Source organism: Rissa tridactyla, chromosome 5 (assembly GCF_028500815.1).
Source record: "Rissa tridactyla isolate bRisTri1 chromosome 5, bRisTri1.patW.cur.20221130, whole genome shotgun sequence".
NCBI classification, from domain to species: Eukaryota; Metazoa; Chordata; class Aves; order Charadriiformes; family Laridae; genus Rissa; species Rissa tridactyla.
In genome coordinates, this window is record NC_071470.1 from 5,776,100 (window position 1) to 5,797,899 (window position 21,800).

General features: G+C 41.4%; 1 protein-coding gene across 7 annotated transcripts in view; it reads left to right on the forward strand.

Moving 5' to 3' along the window:
* Nucleotides 1-20,086, forward strand: part of STOX2 (storkhead box 2) — a 151,850-nt gene extending 131,764 nt beyond the window's left edge. For all 7 annotated transcript variants that reach the window (XM_054202195.1, XM_054202189.1, XM_054202191.1 and 4 more), the window contains exons 3-4: nucleotides 6,647-8,909; nucleotides 13,908-20,086. In XM_054202195.1, coding sequence (XP_054058170.1) covers nucleotides 6,647-8,909; nucleotides 13,908-14,103 — 2,459 coding nt within the window. In that variant the 3' untranslated portion in view covers nucleotides 14,104-20,086. The remainder of the gene's footprint in view (nucleotides 1-6,646; nucleotides 8,910-13,907) is intronic.
* Nucleotides 20,087-21,800: the final 1,714 nt, after the last annotated feature.

Genomic DNA, 21,800 nt, shown 5'->3' on the forward strand with positions numbered 1-21,800 from the left:
AGAGCTCTGTTGACATAGTTCAGCCAATTCAAGTGTCATTGTCCAGTCTCCCTAGAGATAACCTCATGGAGGTCTCTGTGTAGAGCATTTTCTCTTAAAGAGCAGGTTTTCCACAGACTGCATGTCTTCCTCCACCTAGGACAGGCTCTCAAAACTGGTGTGGCCTGATGCAAGTAATGTCCAATGACCGTGATGTGCCTGCTTGAGGGGGAGGTTATATTTAAACTGAAAGGAATTTGTCAGACTGGTTTTCAGAGCCTTCTTGGACACAGTTGAAAATCTTTAAATGTGTTTTTTGTTTGATTTTTTTTTTTTTTCTTTGGGTTTGGTTTTTTTTTTTGGTTGTTTTTTTTTTTAAGGCAACAACTCTTTCCATGACTGAAGGTTTGGGGAGCCACTTGCTGTGTTCTTAAATGCTGGTGTTCAGAAGATATTCTTGTCAGCATTTGATAATATTTATCAAATGGTGAAATGAGAATAGCTTGGATTAAAGATACTGTAACATGAAAAAAAGGAAACCTGTGTTAAGAATGTACTGATGAATATGCTGCTTCCCTACTGACAGTCTGTTTCTGGAGTTGGTGAATCATGCAAAACACATCTTGTAGAGACATCTAAAAGTGTGGTGTAAAAGTGCAGGGTAGAGATTTACTGCTCAAGAGAGCATAACTTTTTCACTTGTGCTTTGATTGAGGTTTAACCATTCTGTGCCTCAGTTTACAGTTCTCTAAACTGGTTGAGAAATTATGTACCTCTTTTACAGCTGTAAAAATCAGCTAATTTAAAACGCTTCAGTAAGAAAAGTCCTAATGCATCTGCCTCATCTGAGCAGCCTAACCACAGCTATGTTTTGATGTCTTGAATTCTTTTGCCTACCTTTCAGAGCAAGAGTTACTTAAAGCCTTGAATGTTAAATGGTTTTGGTGTAACTGGTACTAAGTTCTGGGATTTTAAAATACGATTCGGGATCGAGAACTATCTCTGAAATAAACAGTTCTGTCTGACATTTAATAATTGCATTTTGGAAAAAATTACTGCAAGTATATTTTGTAAATACTGGCCTTCTGTCCCATTTTGTGGTTTTGTTTATCAGAGTGGGGTTTTTTTCAGTATGCTTGGGTGATTTTTGAAAATAAAGTTGTAAGGGTTAGAATGCAAAGAAGGCAAAGTTTACAATTATAATTCCAGTTTAATTCATTTTGATGATTTCTTTTTTTCCAAGTCGTGTTTTCCATGTAGATCTGTACTAGAAGAGTTCCATAGATTGCAAGTATTTTTTGAATGATTCTATGAATATTTCTATATAAACATTATTGCACGCTGGAAATGATAATTTATTGGTGGCATCCCTTGGGTTTCCTGGGAGCATGATTATCAGTTGACTTGATGTACTGTGCTATTCTTGCTAGACAGAACCATACATGAAAAATAATTCAACAGGCTGGATTATTTCCTAGACTCTGCTCAGAAAGAAGCCTGAGGCAAGTTAGCACACAGTCTCTTGCTGCCTCTTTTTTTTCCAGTAGCCATGAACATGTGCGTTTCTCAAGTCTGAGATTAAAAAAAAGGAGAGCCTTGTTTTTCCTACCTCACTTCCCACAACATAAAGAAAATTATTTGAAAAAAAAAAAATAGAAATCCCCCCTTTGTTGTCCATTTTTTCCCCCTTTCTAGAGAAATGCTTTTCTCTCCCAGCCATGACATGTTTAACATAGCAAACATACATGTTCTCTTACTCTATGAGGATTATCCAAAAATTTTATCCTTGCCAATAAATAGAACCTCTTCTTGTGCTGAGTGATATTTTTCCCTTGTCTACCTAAACTCTCTCATAAATCAGCCGCAGCTTTTTGAGCCCTTGTGTTCACTGTGGCTGTTTTCCAATATCTGATTTCCTCCCATTTTCTGATAGTTTATTTTTCCTAATTAGGTGCTGATGCTCTGAGAGAGAGGAGAGCATTACCAGTGTCGATGTATCTGTCATGGTCACATAACCTCTCTGTGTCTCACCCTGTAGCAGCACTTGTCTGCCTGTGTTGTTTGTGTTTTAATGAACAGATGCTTCACTGCGTTTCACGGAGTGTATAAATTTCCTAAGACCCTAGATGCTATTCTCAAACTGCCTAAGAATAATAAACCTCTTTCCTCAGCGCAGGATCTTACACTTGCAGTCTAGCCCTCTAGTTTGCTGAGCCATTGTGCAGGCATAAATCTGGGCCATGGCTCTATCTGAAATAAGGTATGCTAATTATTTATAACATCACATAGCAACCACTCCACATCCTTAACTAGTATTTCATGAGCCAATCAGAGTATTTCTTTTATCCCTTGTTAAGCCTTAGCATCAGCTCAGGAGAAAATCATTTTAGCAGATTTAACACCATTTAAATACTACTTCAGATGTATTTTTCATGAATTTGTTTTATTGAAAAAGTTTGTAATGATAATGCACATCTTATTTGTGGGTTTTGTTATTTGTCATGTTGGTTTTTTTTAAAAAAGAGGGCTCCTGCTGCACATGCTCCCATTATTCTAACTTAGAATTAAACAATGAGGTGTTTGTACAGCCCTACTTTATAATTTATTGACCATGCTTTAAATCCCGTCCATTACACGTAAATCTTTGAAATCCGGTATGAGTTAAGAATGTAACCTCTGTTCCTGTGGTTGGCAGCCAGACTCTCTTATCTGTCTGAACCTGGCTGAAGAAAACATCAAGCCTTAGTCTATGCTGGATTTAGTAATGATTTTTTTTCTTTTTTTTTTTTCTTCATCAGTTTTGTCCATGTACTTATTGGAATCAATTTAAGGTGTTTGGAATTTCAGTGTAGAAAATACTTGTGTGTATTGGACTAGGTTGCTTTCCAAGCGAACAGTTTTCTGAAAGCTGGTAAATTCCTCTGACATTCACCTTCATAACTGTTCGCTCTTTAAATATGTGAAATGTATATGTAGCGCTTAAATAAGTGTCATAGATTAACTGAGTTCACTCTAGGTCAGTGTTCTTTGTGAGCAGCAAACAAGACATAATCTTCTGTCTGGAAGCTCGGTGGATGGCATAGTAGACTCTCTTGAGATGCAGAAAATGTACATGTCTGATGATTCAGTGTCCAGACAGTTTCTGCTTTTGAATTATTAAACCACTACATAATCTTAAATAACACCACTGCTGTCATGCAAGATTTTATATGCTAGAGTCTCTTAAACTACTGGCTTTTTCCCCTCTTCTTATTTAATGGAGGAAGGGAGACCATAAGGAGACTTCTGAATGCAGTGGGGTAGGTTACGTATCCACGTGATGTGGCCAGGTTGCTGTAAAGAGAAAAGTCTTGAGCAAACCAGGAAATCTGTATTTAAAATAGCAACAGTGGGAGCCAGAGCGGTGTCATTGCTCCTGTCCACCAGGCAGCAAAGCCCGATTTGAGTTTGAGTCTGTTTCTGCTTTTGTAAGTACCTGAAAGGGATCTGAACAAACCCCCATAGCTAGCGTTAGCTGTCAATGCTGAGCTCCAAACATCTGCATCTGCCATCGTCACTGCTGGCTTAGGGAACCACAGGGACGTGCTGTATGCTGGGAGTGATAAAAGTGATAGTCTCCGACTCCAGAGAGAAGGCTGCCACCATTAACTTTACAGCATCTTTGACTGCCCAGGAACACTTTTTTTTTTTCTTGGTGTTTATCTGCACGTTCTGTATTCGCAGGACTTGGTCAATTAATGTAACTACTGTGCATCCAGTGTTTAGAGACCCATTTACCCAACACATTGTAGTCATTATTGTTTACTGGGTAAAAAATACATATTGTTATTTTTACCATGTATTTGCAGTGCATTTTTGCCTAAGTTAGTGTAAAACATCAGAAGGTCCATTTCAGTCTCTTTCCCTAACTTTTCTATAAACTCCTAGGAGAATGTTTTCCTGTCTTTTATTTTTGTTCTGATGTTTTTGAAACAGTATGTTAAAAAACATCTTTAAGTAAAATAAGGATGTGAAGGACGAAGTTCTTGCAGACAAAGGTAGGTATGTGTTGAGGTATTCACGTTTAAGCTCCTGGAAAATGCAATGGATCGGTCAGGTTGGTTGTGTAGAGGCAGGAAGAGGGATTGGCTGCTGCACAGCAAGCGCATCTCAGTTGGAGCGGGATCGGGCCCTGCAGTGCATTTCCAGCACAGGATGGAGAAGCACATGAGCTTGAATTCAAGGTCATCCGCTTCTTGTGGTGATGCAAGGCATAATGGAAAAGGGGTGGTGTTACACAGGCAGACATAGCAGCTCCACCGCAGGAGAGAAGAGGTTAGGTGATGACTGCTGGTTGTTAAGGGAATTGAAATCACTCTTCGTGTTCCTGTGCTTTACTGAAAGCTCATGGGGAGGGCAGCCTGCTCTCCGATTGCCACTGCCTCACAATCCAGAGGAAGCTCACCATGCTGTTTACTTCAGTCCAGAGAGACTGAGGACTCTGGGCTAGGGAGGGGTAGTCCGTTTTTCCCCCTGGTTCTCTGGATTTTGGCTTTTCCCGTCTGTTTCTGTCATGGGTGCTCATCCAGAAATTCTGGGGGTCTTTGTTACTCTCTCCAGGATTATCACAGAAATTGTAGACACCCACATGAAGAGGGGAGAAAATGCACATTCATGATTCTCCATTTCATTTGTGTGTTCTTTCCAATTTTCAGCCTCGTTTATTCTCTCAAATTGTATCCTTTCTTTACCTCTTTTACTCCCTGTGTCTGGATCTGCACCGATCTTTCAGCTCTGTGGACTGCGCATGAAATATATTTACTGCCCCCATGTACTTCTCCCTGGCACCTTCTCTGTTGTAACTGCTTTCACTCATGTGTCCATGTTATTCCTAACACTTTGCTGTTTCCATTGCAAGATTTTTAGTTACAGATATTACTGGATGTGAGCAGTATGGGCATGTCTCTAAATTCAAACAACATTCAAAGCCAGACATAAGAATACTTACTATGTTGCCTGCAACCCAGTAGCGAGGAAGAGGGTGAGTTGAGGAATTAGTACAACTTCTCTATTTCTTGTCACAAATCTTTTGGTGGGCTGGTGGTCATAGTGCCAGAGCCCTTACTGTCATCCTCATGTTTGCTAACACAAGGAGGTCAGTGAGCGTGCAGGCTCCAGCCTTTGACATGTGGGAGAAGAGTTGGTGACCAGACACTGTGTGCTACTGACAATACTGTGTTTGTGACAGGTACGCCTGTTTTTTTTTCTGTTAAGTATTTTTGTGAAAAGCATATACTTTGTTGAAATCCATGCATAATTCCGTGGAGTTTCTGTTCTTGAAGATAGTCAGAGCTTGACTTGACAAGACCCTGACCAACCTGACCTAAGTTGGCCCGGTTATGAGTAGGGGCCAGACACCTTGTTGTTGACCAGATAACTTCATGAAGTCACTTCCAACCTAAGTTACTCTGTGATTCTTTTTTTTTTCTTTCTAAATTAGTTTTGTTGAAAAGAAAGCTAAGACCCAGAATATTAACTTTCTTTAGTTTAAAATAGACCATCCAAGTTTTGAAAAAAAATGTCTCTAGTTCTAAAACTGTAAACCAGGTCAGTACCCAGCATTAAGTTAAAATGCATTTTAGGTCAACAAAATGTTGATTGAAGATAGCTTTTTGCACTAAAAATGTTGAAAGATTTTCATTTCTTAGTGAGCATGAAGTTGGTTTTTTTTTAAACTGGCTCGTGAACTAAATCTCTTGTTTCCTTAGCTCTAGATGTAACTTATTCCTGTGCACAGCATGCTCACTTGGTATTTTATCTGATAAAGTATTGAAGACTTGGTTCTGCACCACTGAACCCAGCAGGAGTACTGGTAGTGGGAATGACCAGGCTCACAATGCCAGGTCTACCATGTGGCTAAAGTGGCACTCATGCAGGGTTGTCATGCTTGTCCCCCTCTCAGTAAGTAATACATGCACTTAGGTGGTATCCCTCACATCTCACACAGAAGGCAGGGTACTCTTCGACGTACGTTTTTCGGAGCTAAATCTGTAACTTCCAGGATAGTGGAAAAGTCTGGGTAAGATGAACTGTATCATTCAGGACGTGTCTATTTTGGAGCAGCTGATGTAGTTAACGTGTTTTAATGGGAGAGGAAGTCAGTTCAAGTTTGTGATAAAGGGCTGGTTTGGGAGAATGCTTTTTTCCTGGGCAGTATTCTTCTGTGGAAGAGCAACTTAGGCATCCAAAGTAAAAAATAACCACTGTTTTATATGTGACTGGGCATTATAATAAATAGTTCTGGTGAACTGGGATATAAATATTTAGTTGGAAGAAGAATAAAAGTGAAACATTTCCCCTGACACCCTTTGATTTCCAGTGATTCCATCTTGTAGTTTAAGGTCACCTGGAAGTAACTAGAAGTTGGTTTTGGGTTGTTTTTTTTTTCAACACTCCATTAATGGCCTCCTTTCTATTTAATTAATAATTGATATGTCTGAAGTGCAGGAGATAAGTGGAAAAACAAACAGAGAAGAGAATGCCTAACAAAGTGCTTTGCAGGAGTTGTTTGTTCAGCATATTCCAAGCTTGCACGTTGGAGAAAACAGCTTTTTGCTGGGGAGGGGGGAGCCAGAGAGTCCTGCATGGTTTTATGCACTCCCTGATATGTGTTTACTGTCATTTCTAGGAGTTCCAACACCCAGTCCAGAAATCCTTCGACATACCTTGAATATGCTTGTACGGGAGAGGAAAATATACCCAACTCCGGATGGTTATTTCATTGTAACCCCACAGACTTACTTTATAACACCATCTCTCATAAGAACTAACAGTAAGTGGTACCATTTGGATGAGAGGATACCTGACAGGTCTCAATGTACCTCTCCACAACAAGGAACTATAACTCCCTCCACCTCGGGATGCGTCAGGGACCGAACACTACCCAAAAACCACTGCGACTCCTGCCATTGTTGCAGAGAAGACATGCACAGCATGCATGCGTCTACCCTACAGAGGAAATCAGCAAAAGACTGTAAAGACTCGTACTGTCCTCCTTCATTATGTCAGGTCCCACCTACTGAGAAAAGTAAAAGTACTGTCAATTTTTCTTATAAAGCAGAGACACTCACAAAGCCTAAGGATGTAGAAAAGCAGTCTAAGAAATTTGGACTCAAATTATTCCGATTAAGTTTTAAGAAGGACAAGACAAAACAGTTGGCAAATTTCTCTGCCCAGTTTCCTCCGGAGGAGTGGCCGCTACGGGATGAGGACACTCCTACCACTATACCTAGAGAGGTAGAAATGGAGATTATCAGGCGCATTAACCCAGACTTGACTGTGGAAAACGTCATGAGGCACACTGCACTAATGAAGAAACTTGAAGAAGAAAAAGCTCAACGAAGCAAAGCAGGATCTTCAGCTCACCACAGTGGACGAAGTAAAAAGAGCAGGAATCACAGAAAGTCTCATGGGAAATCGAGGTCACACAGCAAGACTCGGGTGTCCAAAGGAGACCCATCAGATGGCTCTCATTTGGATATACCTGCTGAAAGGGAGTATGAGTTCTATGATCCCTTGACTCGATCCCCACGGGAAGGCTGTTTTATAATAGAACACAAGGGAGATAATTTTATAATGCACAGCAACCCTAACATGATTGAATCTCACTTTCCCATGACACCAGAGTGGGACGTGTCTGGTGAGCTGGCCAAGAGAAGAACTGAAATGCCTTTCCCTGAACCTTCCAGGGGAAGCTCCCACTCCAAGGTCCATCGGAGCCATAGCCATACACAGGATAGAAGATCAAGGAATGAGCGGTCCAGTAAGGCTAAAGAAAGGTCTAGATCCATGGATAACTCCAAGGGACCTCTGGGCTCAGCTACTTTAAGCACACCTGAGGACATAGGTGAAGGCTGTAGCCCAGATGACCAAACAACTAGCCAAACTTACATTGATGATAGTACCTTAAGGCCATCTCAGTCGCTCAGTCATCAAAGGGCTCTGATTTCATCAGCAAGCTACAAAGAGACTTGCATCCCTGAAATAGCTAGTGGCAGTGTAGAAACCCCCAGTTCTTGTACCCTGATAGAACAAAGCAAGCCTACAGAGAATTTGCCATCGTACAGCGAGCTCAACTCCTGCACAACAAAATCTGCAGTCGATGACTATTTTCAGTGCAACACATCCAGTGAGACTGTGCTCACTGCTCCATCACCACTGGGAAAGAATAAAGAGGACCATGACACGCTGACAGGGACAGATGGGCTCAAAAAAATGACTCCCGTAGAAAGGCAGTCTCAACACATTGCTAGGGAGCCTGGCGTGCACAAAGAAGAGTCCCCAAAGGGCCCAAGCAGTGGTTCAGCGGTTGCTGGCCAAGCTCCAGAGGTGATCGCAAACGGGCGGCTGGTTCAACACCATAGCGCTGAATCAAGCAGCCTTGATAAAAGGAAAGAAATATTTAGCAAGGATACGCTCTTTAAACCTCTGCACAACACTCTTTCTGTGAATAGTTACCATAAGTCTAGCACACCCCTGCTAAAGCCCCATCAAAAGACCCCCTCTGACACGTTGCCAGTCAGATGTGAGAAACTTGAACAAGCGATAGTAACCTCAGTCACACAAGTCATGCCCGTTTCACAGAGACAGCAAGAGACAACGGGGAACCAGGAGGCCTCCTTCGACTACTACAACGTATCTGATGACGACGACTCAGAGGAAGGAACCAACAAAAATGCCGAGGAAGAAAAAAACAGGGATGATGTCGGCACGATGCAGTGGCTCCTAGAGAGAGAAAAGGAGAGGGATCTGCAGCGAAAGTTTGAGAAGAATCTTACTCTTCTCACCCCGAAGGAAACAGAAAATAGCAACCAGAGAGCCACCCACTCAGCCCGCCTGGACAGCATGGACAGCAGCAGCATTACTGTGGACAGCGGGTTCAACTCTCCACGGTAGGACTGTCACATTCATTGCAGCTTTACAGACTAGAAAGTTCCATTTTTAGTTACATGTGTGTGTGTGATACCAGTGACAGAACGTAGGGCCATATTAAACCATTTCAGACAGCGTTTTCTACAGCTCTGGAATCTGCTATTCAGATGTGTGGGTTTCCCACCATACCGTAAGCAACCAATGACCATTTGCGGCTTTGACTCTGTATTAGTTTGTTTTCTGTTTGCTGAAAACCTCCCTGTATCCTTTTTTTTTCTGTATTAAACTTGTGTTTGCATTTAGAATAGAACAGATGAGGTCCTGCACATTCCCTCCCCCTTCCCTTTCCCTCTTAAGATACCATCAACAAGACTAATTGGAAGACTAGACATGACTAGGTGGCATAATCTTTGGCTCAGACCAAAAAACCAAAAACCGAACCTGATGATTGTTGTGGGTTTGGGCTTTTTTTGTTTGTTTGCTTCAAAAATTTTGGATGTGTATCTATCACCATTCCAAACTGGTGAGGCCGGAACAGCCTCTCCCCCCACACGGCTGAAAGTGCTCAGGATGTTTGGACTTCAGAGGTGACCCGACGCTGCATCAGCAGAGAGGTGCCTTGTCTAAGATACTTGGGAAAACTGTCCAGATGTTTGCGTGTGGTGGTGCTGATTAGTTATTTCCATTCCAGGGATCTCAGAGACATTATGGAATTCTCGGTGCGTCACCAGTGTGTAGGTGCTGGTTAGTCATTTCCATTCTAGAGATCTCAGAGACATCCTGGAAGTCTCATCATGTGTCTCAGTCTCATGGAGTCTTAGAGGTGCAGGGAGGAGAGAGTTGCTGGTGTGTTCCCTGCCCTGAATATTTCACAAGCTCATTTTCAGGTTAAGAATCCTTCACTCGAGCCTTCTTTCTTCTCTCTCCAGCCTCTGACATTCCTAGGTCCCTGCTGGAATGGAGCGTGCCTGGTTTTGTTTGCCCTGGATAGCAACCCATCAGAGTTCAGAACAATGACTCTTAAGAACACAGAAATAATTTACAATGGTAGTTCTCTTACGGCCTCTTACTTAAGCTTAAATTATTTATTGCCTGTGTTTAAAAATAAAACCTCCAAGTCTGGATTTGTATTAGGTAAAAGGAAATGTTTTGGGGGGCTTTTTTGTTGCCTTTTTTTTTTCCTCTGTAAAAGGTGTTCTCATTCCTCAGAATTTTTTTATTTTTTTTTTTTTAATCTATAGTAAAGACTCTCAGAAGGGTATGGGAAAGATTTCCTGCTTCTGCACAGGACTAAATTTCCTTTTCAGTTGAAGTCATGTCACTCTGGAATAAATTCCTTTGGATTTGATGGCTACTCCCACTTGATGTTAATGACAAGGCAGCAATTATTGGGCCTGCTGCAGCATGCAGTGATCATCAAACTAGAACAGGCTTTTAACATATGTATAATTTTTCTGAGTAAAAAAAGTGAAAAAAAAAATTTGAGCAAATCGTACCACTTACACCGAGTCCAGCTTAAAAAAGAAACTTCAGAAGGTTTTGAATTTGTTCCTGTTATTGATTGTTCTGCAGATGCTCGGCATCTTTCTCACATACAACTGTTGTTTGAGGCTGTTTGCACTGTTCTTTTTTAAATGTGATCTCTTCATTTAGTTGAAGTGCTATACTTGCTGTCACGTTTTTTTTGGGGGGGGGAGTATTTGGTGGTGTTTGCTTCTTGCCCAGCCTGTCTCACTCCGCAGAGTACATTTCATCTCCAGGATAGGATGTTGACTGGATAAAAAAATCAGGTTTTAGACTACTATTTTGCTAGCTGTTTGCTAGCCGAATATCAAGCTTGCGTTTCTGGTTAGTGCAAAGGCAGACATTTCCTTTCCTAATTATTTACACAGAAGCTGAAATTTCTATTTATGTTAATCTTAAACTTAGCCAGCAGAGAACAGAACATGGCGAGCACGCTGGATTTAGCGCTGCTATACCACTTTGTTTAGATCAAAAGGGAAACAGATAAGCAGCTTTTAATAATGATTGTGTTCCATGCATCCCTCTTTTTTTTATTTTACTGTTTACTTATTAACAAATGTCTTTTTTTGGCAAGACCACATAAAATAAGATTTTTTTTTTTTAAAAGCAACATTCTGTAGAGTTTTCTTTTGTATTTGTTTTGTAAGACAAGCATATAGTCTGGATATTTTAACGGCTTTTTGATGAGCTTTGCATGGAGATGATTAAATTGGAGGATTTTGCTGAGTTTTGGTCACTCCTTGGTATAAGTCTATAAAAATCAATCGAGCTGGGGCTGAATTCAGCCCTTTGGCTGAATTACCATGCTTTTATTACTTTCCTACCTTATAACAAAAAATGTACTTCACAGTCCTTTTCCAGGAAATACAGAAAGGCTATCCAGCATCCATCTGGTGAGATTCAGCTAGATCTGACAGTGTCCGTTTGCAGATGCCTAGGGAAGGGTTTAGGAACAGGACGTGGTATTCCTCAGGTAGACTTCTAACCTCCACTGATGTTGTAACTCTCGACTTCTTGACCTGTGGTGGTATCTTTTCATTTAAACTGAAGTGTGCAGTGTTGCTTGGGGAATGAAAATTACCAATTCTACACTGTGAAAGAAGTAGTTTATTTTTAAAGTGTGACAAATTGCAAAAAAAGGGGCATTTAAAAAAAATCCAGGATGTAGTTAAAGAGATTTGCAATGGTCATTTGACTTCAAAAGTATTTTGTGTGCGAAAATCATGAACACCTCACCATTGGGAAAACAGCCTCACAGTATTTTGTTCATTGCTTTTATGCCAGTTGTATATAGCAAATGTTAGCTGTCAATATTAATTTTATTTCTTTATTTTTAGAGCTTATATAATACTGCTGCTCTTTTGTCACCTAAAGAAAGAACTAATTTTGGCATTGCTCTGCGTGCAAAAGTCTCACTGCAGTCTTTGTGTATACATGTTGTAATGGTCAGTTTGTAATATCAGAATTGAAAATGTTTGAAGACCTGGAATTCCCATAAAGAATGATACAATACCAAATGATCTCTGAAAAGCAAAGGTTGCATCTATTTTCATTAAAAAGCAGAGGGAGAGGAATCAAAACACGAGCAACAGAAGTGCACCATAGGTCATTGCAGCTCACAGAGATGCCTTGCTGTATGCGTCACCCATCGTAGCTGTTTGGAACTACTGGCAATAAGGTGATAATTGGTAGAAGATGATCAATACCATTTTGATAAATTTAAAAGATCTACAGGAGTTTTCCTATAAGCTTATAAATCCTTAAAGGGTGGGTGTCAGGAGGATGGGGCCAGGCTCTTTTCAGTGGTGCCCAGCAACAGGACAAGAGGTAACGGGCACAAACTTGAACATAGGAAGTTCCACCTAAACATGAGAAGGAGCTTCTTTACTTTGAGGGTGGCAGAGCTCTGGCACAGGCTGCCCAGAGAGGTGGTGGAGTCTCCAACTCTGGCGACATTCCAGCCCTGCCTGGACGCGTTCCTGTGCCACCTGCTCTGGGTGACCCTGCTCTGGCAAGGGGTTGGACTAGATGATCTCCAGAGGGCGCTTCCAACCCCTACCATTCTGTGATCATTTATTTTCCAGATTCAGTCAGTTTAAGATCATTTAAATCGGCCCTACAACTAAGCAAGGTGTTTTTTCCTTCCCCTATGCCATGCACTGGCACGTTTCTCCCGTGCTACATCCAAAGCTGTGCATTCTTACTCTTCCCTTGAAGCTAGCACTAGCAGTAATCTTTTTTTGTTGTTTTTTCTTTTCTTTTTTTTTTTTTTTTTTTCCTTAGGGCTAGTATTTAACAGAGAGCGGTCCCTGATCTGGCTGGCTGCAAGGCTTAGCATCAGGGAAGCAGCAGGAACATGTGGCAGGGTCAGGTCCACACAAGGCAGGCAAGAGCTGCCCTTTTTGGTAGCAGGTAAATTTAGGTTGACTTTAAACCGACTATGAAACTCTGTCATTAGTACCTTTGTTTCTAGTCCTTATTTAACAAACCCATTCCGTCCTCTAAATTCCGCTGTAAACATCTCCATAGCAAGTGGCGATGTCATTTTCCCAAGAAGCAGGGATACAGGTGAAGGATACATAACCAGGGACCGCGTGGCTATTTGAAAACAAAACCTCTTCACAGGAACATGTTATTTGGAGATCAAAAATTATTAAGAGCGAAAAGAGAACAAAAGGAGTAGTAGTGGCAAAACGAGCCCTACCGTATCTTGGCTGAGTTTTTTAAAAGCTGTAGGCTAAAATACAGGCTTCTCTGTGTTCGTTATTAGATGTATCGTTGGAAGGCTTAGTCTTTAAAGGTGCCAAGTGTCCTGTCACTCCCATGGATAAAGAGTATATTAGAACTAAAGGAATGTTGTCCATTTTCGGAATGAAGTAGCAGCACTCGTAGTTGTTTAGGGCATGATCACAGACCAGACAGTTAAGATTTCTCGGCATCTTGTAAGTTACACTTGTCTCAGCTGCAAAGCAAAATTGAAGTGTTTTGTTTAGAAATGTGTGGGTTTAATGTAAAGTAGCACTTCTAGTTAATATTTTGTGTACAAAGACATAGGTAGAAGAGGATACAACAGAGGCAGCACATGATGACTCTCCTTGCTCTGCCTTGTCACAGGGCTGAGTGGATGAAGTTACTTTGTGCAAAAACGCACCAGTCAGGAAAGAAAATTAATATGTTCCACATGCAAGGTGGAAGCTATTTCCTTGGGTGAAAAATCCAGATCCTTGATACTGGTTCAGCTTACCGTTTGTGTGACAGCTTCAGCTCTGCTTAGTGCTGTACCTGTGCTACAGTACGATGACTGCTGAGTACCTCTGGAGCCCGTTTTGGAGGAACGCGTGTGTACCGTCAAAATGAGGTGGTTCATTGGTGTGACGTTACCTACAAACACAGGAAGCCTATTATAAAACACTCTAGTCTCCTTTCCTGTCTGGTTGATAGATATATAGGCATGTCATATGTGAGTGTGTATATATATTTCTTTTCCATTCTAGTACTCGTGAGAGCCTGGCATCCAACACTTCAAGTATTGTTGAAAGCAACAGACGTCAGAACCCGGCTCTGAGCCCTGCGCATGGTGGCGCAGGCCCAACCTTCAACTTCCGAGCCACCGCAGACCCGCCGACAAGTGAAGCTGAGAAACTGCAGAAACCTGCTAACTGCCTGCAAGCTTCTGTCACTAGTGTCTGATCGTCATCCCTCCTCAGATCTTCTGTCTCATCCTATACAGCAAAGTTTACGACACTGGGACTGATGTTTACATCTTTGGGGAAAAATGAAAAAAAAAAAAAAAGAAGCATCTCAACCACAGTTTTAGTGTTTACTTAAACTGTGCTGCTATGTAGACTAGGGGCAACAAAGAAATCTTTATTTCAAGGTATTGCTTTTCACATTTGCGGCTCTGTAGCAACAGAATAGCAGTAGGGATAATATGTACACTTTTTGCTTCACTTAATTGTAACTGAGCACATATATGAAAGTCTAGACACTGTAAGTGTAATCTGCATTTTCAATGTCCATGCAGTTGCCAACTTCATTTTAAAAAATGCCACAGATGTGTGATGCCCCCGGTCAGAGGCTAAACTCTGCTGCAGAGTTGATCGTTTTTTACTTCAAAAACTGAGCCACTGCTGAAAGTAACCAGCCAGGATCACCATGAGGAAAAACAATGCCAAACATGACAAGTGATGACCTCAGCTCTATCTGTGAATTATTGATACTAATCAGTCATTTTCACTGTGCGTTTTTGTGACACAATTTTGCAAATACCCGTTTAAGCGAGTAAAAAGAGGTTTGGGTTTTGTTTCGGTTTGGTTTGTTTTTTAAGAGGAGGGTGGGAAGGGAGACGGCTTCTCCTTTTGTGTTTCAAAAGTATGAGAGATGTTTACGTACTGCGACTTGCTACTTGACCTTCCGTAGCCACAAATGAGGAGGTGGGCCTTTGCGTCGAGGGGGGGGAGTGGGGAGGGAAGGGAAAGTTATAACTGTCGTGGAGCCACAATGTGGAGTGACACAAAATATATCAAATGTCTTCAGTATAAATCAAGTATTTAAAAAAAGATAATCTAATTCTTGTGTCGCTTCTGGTATTGCAACTTGCCATTAATATAGGAATCAGGATAACTAATTTCTTGGCACAAAAATATTCTTTATGATATAAATGATAAGTATGGCCTGAAGAATTGATTTCTTTCTAGTGGAAGGACATAAATCTATTTTATGTAGCTTATTAAATAGAGTGCCTAAATTAGGCTATTAAAAATAGCATACATTGTAGTGATTATCAGAGAACAAAATTTAGAGAATTATAAACTTCTGGCCTTTTTATTCAGTGGATGTTATTTGCAATCTAGCATTTTATGGACACGTCTAGTTTCTAGAAATTAAATGTGTCCACAGGGTTGGCAGTAGAAATCTGAATTCTGTAGGTATGGTACATCCTAATTGCTCTCCCCTAAACTGTTACTCCAAAGTAATTGGTGCCGTGCTAATTACTGCAGAGTATCTTCTAAGGATAGTTAAACTCCAAGAGTAATTTTTAGGTATAGGGTCACATTCTGCTCTGTTACTCATGCAACCTGGTAGCGCAACAAACTGACTTGAAATTTAACTCTATTTTTATCAGAACAGACGAATTGGTGGAAGAATAGCAAGAGATACGAAGATGTTCAACAGCCCAAACTGTTGCATAGAAAAGGGACGTTTATGTTGTGTAGCTCTTGTAGTACACAGGTAGGAAAACCAACTGTACATAGTAAAAACCAGTGTTTTCATCAGGTTCTGGTGACTTATTACTCTGTACGCAAAGTCATTTGAGCTTCACTCCTGTTCTCCGTTGTCATCAGAAGTCTTTACTGAAGATTCAGCCTTATGTTACACAGTTGGATATAGTCCATTTACTTACAAAACGGCTTTCTAGCTCTGGATGCAATCAGTTTCCAGTTCTGTCAAGAGCACCCAGTCAATCTGTTTTCCTTGGTTTCGGTGTATAATTTCCATTTCATAGGAGCAATAAGACCTTTCAGTGCACATAAAGGAAATCATTGTGCTTTTGGTTGGTTATCAAAGTCACTTGGCCTTTAGCCTTCTGCCTTATCATACCTTCCAAGATGTGCTCTAATTACCATATAATGCTTTGCATGACGCATCTTATTATTCAGTATGTAACTCCAGCCGTACTTATTCCATGCGAACTGTAGAGTCAGAGTTTTTGTGGGGAATTGTCATATACTATGCAGTGGCTGACTGTGATTTTGGTTTTGAGATGAGCTCTGACATCAGTAGTATGTATCAATTCAGTAAATAAAAATGTCGAAACGATAAAACAATTTACAGTGATGATCTGAAGTACTAGCGGCAGTTATTAAAATGTGAACAGCAAAAACAAATTTCACCTTTGGGGGAAATATTTGTTGGTCATAAACTAATCAGAATTTATGCAGGCAGCTGGTTGTACAGAAGACGTAGTTCCAACAAAATACGATCGTGTGTACCTATAAACTGTATAGTATGTTATTTCCTAAAGTTCCCAGAGACCAGCAGACAACAAAAATGTCATATTAATGTTGACATGGCACTGTACCAATATTAATGTGACTCTTGGAATATGGAATGTAAACAGAAGTTTCAAATAGAAACGTTCTAATCTTGAATTTTATTTTATTTTATTTTTCCTTTTAAAATCAACAATGGAATATAAGGAAATTCCATCTTGAGGTTCTGGTAACAAAACCACGAGAGTGGAGCTTGAGTGCTTTATGTCACCCTAATCCTTTGATGAAATCATAGCCTTGTATTACATGGTTGCTTATCTATCATTCTTCTAATGTATCAATTTAAAGGTTTACAGAGTTAGATTAGGTTGAATCTGTGTTGTGTTCAACTGTAAAGGGTCAACACAAATCTGTCGGCATTTTGCACACTTAATATGTATTATTATAATACAACATGTTACTTTTATGGTAATTTTTTTTACACATATAACTACCTCCATGAATTTGATGAAATGCAGCAACATGAAAAGTGTATTGTACAAAGCAAGGTTAAAAACTTTGAAGCATTAGGTCATGGCGTTCTCTTGTGTGTCAATGCTTGCGTATGAAGTCATCATGTTTCCATTGCCACAATTTCCTTCTACAATATTAAAAATCTGGCTTTCAGATGAGTCACTTAAAGACTTCGACAAGGCTGCGTAATTGGGGTGAAAGTGGAATGGAGGTTGAAACCTTCCCTCCTCTCCCCAGTTACTGCTGAAATTTCTGCCTGGTAGAACTTGAAAACGTATTTGTGATTTAGCAAATGAGGAACATCTACAGTCGGTGAAATACGATTGACGGTTTGGGGTTTAAGAGAAGACACTCTGGGTATTTTCTTGGCAGCCTTCAAATACTTTGGGCCCTGTTCTGCCTCCCATCTTTGTCAACATATCGGGCAGTAGTTTCTCTGAACTGGCCAAGGTGTTAGAACAGCTCTTCCTTTAGCGACGCGCACTCTGTTCCATACATTGTGTGCCTCTGAAACACTTGCTCCTGTAGAAATTACCAACGGCCTTTAATTGACTTTGCTGGGAGCAGGATTAGGGACCCTACTCGAGGTATGTGCCTATTGTTCAAAGAACGTGGGCAAGTTTCCAAGAAAAATGAAGCTGGCTTTTGAAAAGTAGCCAGCTGCAACAAGCCACCTTTCAAGAGGGAAGAAAGAAAAGATTTTTTTTTTCCGAAAACCAAAGGAAGAAAGTGGCAGTTGAACCTAAGCAGATCACGTTTGTATAAAAATCCCGGTTTATGAACACCTCTTTCAGCAAACCTAGTACCATTATCCTGATGCAAATTAATACACAATCATCGGTTGAGCTAATTTTGCCGTTTTAAGTATTTCAGTTAAAAGTTACAAGGAATCATTAGCCATTTGACTCCTTGCACCGCTGTAAAATGTCCATTATATGCAAAATAATGTTCACTCGACTTTTAAAAGTAAAATGTATTGGAAAACAAATATTTTAATGAAAACCATGGCCTAAGTGCTTGCCGGCGGTAGTCGTTTTTAGAAAAGAGCCCCGTATTTAGAGGCTATCATAAATGCAGTTAATACTTTGCACTTAAATCACGCCTTTTTGCCCCAGGACCTTGAAGCTCTTGGTACCAGCGAAGCCTGGGGAGCCGGTGGGGCGGGCAGAGCTCACGGACCCTCCTCTATGTCCAGGCACATTGGAAAAAACAAAAGCTAAGAGTCTGCCAACTGATTTATTAACCAGTTGCTTTCTTAAAGTTACCGGAATAAGTTTAATAATTAACCAAAGTGTTTCACGTTCATACTCTGAAGTTATTCTTTTGATGCATTCAGCTTGTTTAAGTAAGAGCGAAACTCCTTTGCGGTCCTGCAGAGACTCTTGGATTCGCAGTGCCAAAACCAATCGGTTTTCGGTCATACAAGTACTGCCGGCGGTGGTTTTTAGGAACAGTTATTTTGATTAAAAATTTGTTTTTCAAATACGTTTCGCAGAGCTTTGCCCAACGCGGTTGTTCAAATTGTTGTGCTGAGGAAGCAAATAGCACTCCTAATCCGGTGTCACAACCACAGTTTACAATTCTCTTTGCTCTTCTGAAGAAAGCTGTACAGTATTAGAGAGAAATGTTCTATTTTTTACGAAATTCTTTAACAAAAAAAAAGAAAAGGTATATATCTAAAATGTTCCTCCCCCCACACCTCCCCAGCATAAGTAAAGTGCATCGTTCCTGCATGAGAAGCATGCAGCGGACCCACCGAAAGCCAAGCAGGTGCTAGTAGATAAACGGGACTATCGGGCTTCTTCCATAGCGGCGCTCCAAACGCTGGGCTCGGTGACACGGGTGCAAATTTGGCGTGACCACCTCCCCCCCCCCCCCCGCCCCCATCCCTGGTCTCCCGCCGCTCTGGCGGAGACGGGACCGGGGTCGTTAACTCCATTGAAGCTCAGTTCCGAGCTGAGGGTTTCCGTGTTCCTCCCCGCCCCAACCCCAGGCACTAGAGAAGGAGCAGAAGGTGGGAGGCACGCAGCCGGGGTTGGACACCCCCGGTGACACCCCCGGCCACCCGCCCCTGGGCGATGTGCCCTGCTGCCCTCCTGCCCTATAGCCGTTCGAGCCACCCAAAGGATACCCACCCCGAAGTATGAAAGGGTCCTTGGAGAAATTGGCACAGATGTTACTTTTATACGTGGAGGAGACTTTAAGTTTAAAGGGATCATAATTCTGCAGGTAATTTTCTGTGAGTGACTGAATGTGGCTGTTGCATTAGGTTTAAATGAGTTAATAAATGCAAGTGGGACTTACTGTATGTTAGAAGGGAGTTTTGCAGCCAAGACTGCCTTGTATAAATGTGTTTGCACTGAAAAAAAAAAAAAAAAAATTAATTAAAAAATTACTTGGTCTCTGGTTGCTGTAAAGGTCATCCAAGATGGATGTTCTGTTTATATTGTATAGTATTTCATATGAAATAATTACAGTTCATGAAATGTCTTCCCTAACGTTACTGATTTATAACAGCACATTTGTAACATGGTTTTTATTGTGTCAGTGTACCATATTGTAAATGATGATTACTTGTCATGCTTAGTATAATAATTTAAAGGAAAAAAAAAAAAAAGGACAGGGATTTTTGTAAGTCTATATTTGAAAGTCCCTCCATATGGTAATATTGTGTTCATGTTGTTTATGTAGTGTTGTGTGAAATATCCATTTTGGATTGTGTTACTTTTTAAGATATTAAATAACATTTGGTTATATGTTTTAAGTGGATTCTTTGCTCCCTTCGGTGGTTTTTAGAGAAAATACTTACATTTCCATTTAACGTGCCGTTTCCCTCCTTTACTTTGGAAACCTTGCACAAGATCTCAGACAACCGGGGCTCATTACAGCTTCCTGAGCCCGTGTTTGCTTCAGAAAAGCTCGGTGAGCCGTTCTAGTAAGAGCACAAGGGAGAAAATTCACTGATTTTTGACCCATCCCAGTTTGGGTCGAATGTGGAGGCGATGGGTGCAGAGGGAGCGTGATCCCCACCGAACGCCGGAGCGCCCAGCTGAGGTGCCCCGAGCTCCAGGGATTGAGAAGTCCCTTGGGGCATCCTGATGCCAGGAGCTCCAGGTCTCAGGTCCCTCTTTTCCTCTCCATCCTCCTGAGCCATGGGAGGACCTGGGGCAGACACCCAAGAGGAAGGTCTCTAGCAAGGAGGTTTTTTCACTTTCTTCAAAAAATTATTCAGTCTCTTTTTCACACTGTGGTTGGGAAGGCCCAAGTGGACGATGTAACAGGCAGGTGCCATTTTTCTGCCCTCTACCACCACCTGGAAGAAGGTTTTGAGGAGGTTTAGGCTCCAGGAGCTTTGCCGGAGCTTTGCCTTGAGAGCTGCGGTTTGCCGAGGTTGTCCATGAGTATTTACAGGATTTACACGATGGAAAACAAACCAGCATCTATTGGAAGCAGGTGTTAGCACCTTGGCTTGTCACCTGCTGTTGGCCCATACTATTGGTAGTCTTTGCTGGTTCCCCTTCATCCATCTCCTCCCTTTGTAATCCATCTCCTTGAAATTGTGAATTTTGAATTATAGGGGGAAAAAGCACCGAAGTTTGGTTCGGTCTTTACGCTGGTGTGACCCGGTGCCTCGCAGAGGCAGAGCCAGTTTTGGGTGGAGGTCAGAATCGGACCTTCAAGGCCTTGTCGTTCTTGCTGGAGAAGTTTGCAACGTAGTTAAAATGTCCAGGGCCACTGCTTGGCTGAAGAACTGTTCTCTTGCTGTTGGATCTTGCCTTTCTGCATGATCTCTCTGAGTCAAAACAGCAGATTTCCATTTCTCTGTATCTACAGATAATCTTACATTTATAAGATTTTTGGAAGGTATCCTTCTCTCCAGACCTTCCCTTTTTCCATCAGCCTCTCAGCGCTTTCTTTTGGGTCTGGTTTTTCCTCCCAACTTATCTTCTATAATGTCCTTTGATTTTATCTTTATTCTCTTGCTCAGAATCCCTTCCTCTTCTGCTCCTTTTTGACATTTATTCTCCTTCAGGTTGGATTTTCTCCATGCATTACTTGATGATGTCCTCTGCCCCTTTGCTCACCCTCCCCTCTCAACACGCCATCCTAAACCTATAGTGTCTTTTCCCCACTTTCCCATTACTTTCCCTTTTTTGTGCTCCCTGCTCATCAGAAAGCTCTCAGAGAAGAAATGGTGATCAGCTACTTCAGGATAGATGTTCTGGCACCACTTCCCTTAATGCCAGGCTGTTGCAGTTTTGTGATTTTAAAAAAGTTTAGGAGTGTAAATATGCCCCCACATTTTTTTCTCTTCTCTTCTCTTCTCTTCTCTTCTCTTCTCTTCTCTTCTCTTCTCTTCTCTTCTCTTCTCTTCTCTTCTCTTCTCTTCTCTTCTCTTCTCTTCTCTTCTCTTCTCTTCTCTTCTCTTCTCTTCTCTTCTCTTCTCTTCTCTTCTTTCTTATTCCTCTTCCTCCTCCTCCTTCTTCTCTTCTCTTCTTTGTTCTTTCTTCTTCCTCTTGCCTCGCCTCCTCGTGACCATGTACTTTTCTGCCAGCATCTTTGTGCTTTGAGGGCTCAAAGAGGAGACCCCAAACCTCAAAGAACGCTACAACGACATGTCACATTTCTCTTCGTCAGGGCACCAAGCAAGGCCCCGGGAAAAGCAGTTATAAAAATATCCAGCTGTGTGCTCAGAACAGCTACAAGGAAAATATCCCCATCGAATTTGCCTTTCCTAAACAGCATGGAGGAAGCCCGCTGCTCCGGCGCTCCTGTTCACCACGGCTGGTGCGTGACGGGAGAAGGATCTTGCAGCACAGTCGAAGATGCCCTTCTACTCCATTCTGGTGAGACCCCACCTGGAGTACTGTGTCCAGCTCT